This window comes from Petaurus breviceps, unplaced genomic scaffold (assembly GCF_028583685.1).
Source record: "Petaurus breviceps papuanus isolate PSGF00001 unplaced genomic scaffold, PetGlider_PUasm1.0 115, whole genome shotgun sequence".
Taxonomy (NCBI): Eukaryota; Metazoa; Chordata; class Mammalia; order Diprotodontia; family Petauridae; genus Petaurus; species Petaurus breviceps.
In genome coordinates, this window is record NW_027185612.1 from 1,990,877 (window position 1) to 1,996,266 (window position 5,390).

Below are 5,390 nucleotides of genomic sequence, written 5' to 3' on the forward strand. Positions count from 1 at the left end.
ACTCAGTCTTCTGAAGTCTGCTCTGGCCAGTCTGGGCTTTCACCTTTTCTTGCCCAGATCAAGACTGCCACCTCACTATCTGACCATCTCCAGATCTCCTTCTCCACTTGCCATTTTCCTTTGATGTGTTGACTTACTGCATGTAAAGAATGTAAGCTCCTGAAAAACAGGGACTTTCCTGCTTGCTTATATTTGCATCCCTAGTGCTTAAAAGTGATTTCAAAAATATTCAAATTCATTTATTAAGCAATCAAAAATATATAAATCCTGTATAACCTGTATCAGATTGCTTGCTGTTTGGGCAGAGGGGAAGGGGGAAGGGGAAGGAAGAAGGAAGAAAAATTTGGAACTCAAAATTTTACAAAAATAAATGATGAAAACTATCTTTACATGTAATTGGAAAAAAATAAGTACTATTAAGGAAAAAAGTATAAGTCCCTCTGCTGTGTATTGAAGATGAAAAAATAAGAAACCCACAGTTTTCAAAAGAACTGACATTCTAATGTTTTTGTTCATCCTTCATTTTCAAAGAAGACCAATAACATCGTGATGTTAGGGTCAGGGTACAGTGTGTTTAAACTTGACTGATCAGTCCGATAAGAGTTTGGAAGTCTCTGCCACAGGTCAGGCACAAATAGTCCATTAGAACATTTGGGATGGAGATGTCTCTGGATTTGCATAACCCATCTTGCTGACCTCTCCCATATCTCATAGTTGATACTAAAGTTCTTCAAAGAGACCTTGTGAGAGCTTGCCTTGGGCAAGTTCTCTGTAAAATAATCTTGTAGGTAAGCATGGGTTTGGCATTCAGACTACTTGCCCAGCCTATATGCAGTAGAGTTTGAATGCTTGGCAGTTCAGCTTAAGAGAAGACCTCAGTGTCAGGTACTTTCTCTGGCCAGGTAATCTTCAGAATCTTCCTAAAATAATTCAAGTAGAAGAGATTTGGTTTCCTGGCATGGCACTGACAAACTGTCCAGATTTTACAGGCATACAACAATGAAGTCAGCACAGCAGCTCTGAAGACCTTCAGTTTGGTAGGCAGCCCAATACCTCTTCTCTCCCACACTTTCTTTCAGGGCCCCCCAAATGCTGAGCTAGCTCTGACAGTTTATACATCATCAATGTGGACATCCCTGGAAAGTATACTGCCAAGGCAAATGAACTTTTCCACAGCATTCAAACTTTCTCCATTTATTGTAAGCTGTGGTTCCACATATGGATGAAGCAATGCTGTTTTCCCTGATGTTGCCTTCAACAAAAATGAAAATGTCATCAAGGTCAGCTGCCACCACTGATTGTAAGCTATTTAACCTGAAAAGACTACAAGCCAAGACCAGAGAGGAGGGAGAAATGATGCTTGACTTTTTGTTTGCAGATTGTTGTGCACTCAGTGCAGCCTCTGAGGCTGAGATGCAACAGATTCTCTGCCACTTGTGCTAATTTTGGTCTGACAATCAGTACCAAAAACACAGAGGTTCTTACCACCCAGCACAACACCATCCATATGTGACATTCTAATAAAGAAAATGTTAAGTAGGAATTAGATGCATACATAACTCATTAATACAAATTAGAATAAGATAAACTCATAGTGTGTATGAGAGGGACAATATGCTATAAAAGATTCAAGGAAGAAGAAAAGGCTCTTCCCTCTGTCTCTGGTATCTCCACATCTTAGTGACACCAGGAGCCAAGAAGTCTAGACTCTTACTATCCCCTTCCAGTTCACCTCCTGCCCTTTTCCATAGTTCCTCAGTCCCCAAAGTCAAGAGCCCTGCCTTCTTAAGAATGAAAAGAAGTGTAGCATATGAAGAGGAAAGATTTTTTTCCTGACATTATCGATGGCTGTCTCTGATAGTAATCCACAGGGAACTTTGCCTCAGACACCAAAGTTGTCTGATCTTGTAATAAGAACATCAGCTAGCAAAAGGGGAAAATTCAAGGGAGAAGGAAAAAGGGTTGCACTACCTTCAGAACCCATTGTTTCATTTTCACCTCAGAAATCAGCAAGTGCTGCAAATCAGGGCTTGATTTATCATTGTATTGATTGCTAGACTTAAGAAAGTACTAATAATATAGATTAAGCTTAAAAGTTTATGCAAAACATTTTTTCCAGGGAGTCCAATAATTAAACATTTATCAGCATCCTCCACTATTTTTCTCTTAATATTGCTTTAGCTCAGCAGAAATGTAGTGTCAACTCTGTGCTGAAGATTCAGTCACTGCAAGCTAACAACGATGATGATGAGGATGATGATAATGATAATGATGATGATGTATTTGATGATGATGATGGTGGTGGTGATGGTGGTGATGGTAATGGTGATAACTGGCATTTTATTAGCAGTGTGACTCAGAATACTAGGTTTTGTTGGAAACTATTTTAACTCAAAAGCTTTATTTTTTTTACAAGCAATTGGGGTTAAGTAACTTGCTCAAGGTTACACGGCCAGTTATTTCTGGGTGTAGTGCTAAGTATCTGAGCCTGGATTCGATCCCAGGTCATCCCGACTCTGGGGCCAATGCTCTTACACACCGTGCCACCTGGCCACCCCTTAAAAGCCTTTTATTATTAACCTATATTATTTGTGTTCTCCTACTTCCTTAAATTGTTGTTGCATCACCTGTAGGAGATGTTTTCTGGGATGATTGGGAAATAATCTATATGTATATCCTCCCTTGATATGGAACTCAGAATATTAAAAATTCAGGATCCTTCTCTTAGCTAATGCATGTTGACCTGGATTGGATTGGACTACCCTGAATTCAAAGTGATCACCTTCACAAGTACAAGATATAAGAGGAGTGGCTGACCATACAAAAGTTCATTTGAAAAACATTTAGGGGCTTTTATGCAAGCTCAATCTGGGACATCTTAAGAAAGCTAATGCAATCTTACGTCAATTTATGAGAAATATTGTGTCCAGGACAAGAAAGTATTAGAATCTCTGGATTTTATCCTAGTCAGGCCACACCTGGGATATTGTGGAACTGCACTGTAGGAAGGATATTGATGTACTGGGGGTTGTCCAAAGAAGGACAATCAAAATTGTGAAGGACATCAAATTCATGTAGAGATTTTTTTCTCACCTTTCCTGGGTTGTATAGCCAAGGCATTTGCTCATCTCCTGTCCATCCAGTGTTCTCGTGGTAATCATCTCGTTGTTGTTATTGTTGTTGTTGTTGTTGTTCAGTCATGTCCAACTCTTTGTGACACCCATGAACCAGAACACACCAGACCTTTCTATCTTCCGCTATCTCTCAAAGTATGTGCAAGTTTGTGTTCATTTTTTCCAAGACACTATCTATCCTCTTCCATCCTCTTTTCCTTTTGCCTTCAATTTTGCTGCTACATAAGGCTGTCCCAGATCTCTCTAGTTTCTACTTCTTTATGAGTCTTATCCTGGCTCTTTCCTTGCCTCAAAATATCTTCCTCTCAAGACCTCACCACCATTTCTAACTTAACAGATAAACCACAACTCATACCCATTACCAAATCTCTTGCTTCTCCCCTATACAAGTTTTTTACTCCAATCAATCTGATCTATTCATTGCATGACAACTAAAGTATGTCATTCTGATACCCATATACTTGTTCTTGTGATTTTCCTAGCCCATGGGAGTGGGGAACCTGTGACCTTGGGGTCACATGTGGCCCTCTAGGTCCTCAAGCATGATCCTTTAAACTTCAAGTTTGGATTCAGTCAAAATGTCACACTTGAGGACCTAGAGGGCCACAGGTTCCCCATTCCTCCTCTAGCCTATCTGTTTAACCAAGTCCTATACAACTTTTAGGTCCCATCTCAAATCTCCTTACCTCTCTGAAGCTCTCCCATTACCACTCCAGTCCAGAATCCTTTCTCTCCCTGTCTAAACACCAGAATAAGGTCTCAAGCTGATAGCATTGCAGAAACTCCAACCCCTCAAGGGTACCCCAAGAATCCTAAATGGAAATAGTATCTACCTTCCTCTCAGAACCAATTTCTCAATGAGTTGGTATTAGAATCCCCAGCTTTTTTAAATTGGGATTAGGATCTCCAGACTTTTTAAGGTCTACAAATGAATAGAAAAGTATTTGTTAGTTGGTTACTATGTTCCAGACATTGTGGTAAGTGCTGGGGATACAAATACACACTAGTAAGACAGTTCCTGAGTTCAAGGAGCTTACATTCTAATAAAGGATAATAACACATATATGGAAGTAGTGGCCAGAGACAGAGCTAAAATTTTTAAATGGGTCAGAGGAGAAAGTATGTATATGGAGACAGGGCATGAAAATGGCTGGGGAGAAGTATGGAGGGTCTACTTGTAGTGAACCATCAAAACAATCCCAGGGAAGTTGCTGATGTGTCTGATCAGAAATGGAGACTAGAGCACAGGATCTCCCCTCTTTTCACTTCACTCTTTGTGTTAGTTTTGTGTCCCCATTCCTCCCATCTTGTCAAACACCCTCATCATCAGATCCTACATGTCTGAGTCCTGTCAGGATGCCACAGATGTGAGATCAGGATTCTCTGGGACCCTCATCTTGTTCCAGGGGCAAATCTATACCTTTCTTTCAATTTAGAGATTCTACAGCTATCTCTAAGATCTCTATATACAGGTTTCTATATAGAATTTGATGCATAGTAAATACTTCACCAATATATTTTCATGCATTTATTCATCCTCCTTTTGTTTGGATGTCTTGGTCTCTGACTTCCCTTGAGTCTCTCTGTTTCTATTTGTATCTATTTGTAGAAGAGCAGTATAGTGTAGTGGAAAGAGCCTTGTGTGTCACGGAGTCAATTGTCCTTGGTTTGGGTTCTGTTTGTAAAATTTACTAACCATGTCATTTTGAGCTGCTAGGAAATGTCCAAGGTTGGATTTGAACTCATGTATTTCTGAATTCAGGCCTATTACTCTATCCATTGTGCCACCTAGCTGCCTTTGATGTCAGGGGGAAAACTCCTCACAATTGGAGGGATCCAAAAGATATTTGTGTGTCAGAATGTCACTGATATTCTGTGTCATTGTGTCACAGAATCATGGGATCCCCCTCAATAAAGGTCTTCAAGCAAAGGCAAGATGACCACTTGACAACAAAATTCTCCGTAGATTGGAAGCTGTTTGAGGGTTTCTGTGACCAAAATATTTACCACCACTGTTGAGTCAACCTGGTGGTGAGCTCCTTTGAACTGAGCCAGGTTGATCCTTGAGAAAGAGATGAATCCATCATTAGACCTATACTGAATACCTTCTTAGTATGAATCTGCTAGGGTTTGTACCCTGCTCATTGTAGAAGTTGTAGAGGGCATTCTTATTCAGGTATAGTTTAGATTAAAGAGCTTGATATCCCTTCCACCACTGAGATCTTGTAATTCTGATATAAATTTGAATGATGATGA

General features: G+C 39.9%; 1 protein-coding gene across 1 annotated transcript in view; it reads left to right on the top strand.

Moving 5' to 3' along the window:
• The first annotated feature begins 1,121 nt into the window (after positions 1-1,121).
• Positions 1,122-5,390, top strand: part of AOC1 (amine oxidase copper containing 1) — a 16,570-nt gene continuing 12,301 nt past the window's right edge. Inside the window, exon 1 of the mRNA XM_069084868.1 lies at positions 1,122-1,156. Coding sequence (XP_068940969.1) covers positions 1,125-1,156 — 32 coding nt within the window. The 5' untranslated portion in view covers positions 1,122-1,124. The remainder of the gene's footprint in view (positions 1,157-5,390) is intronic.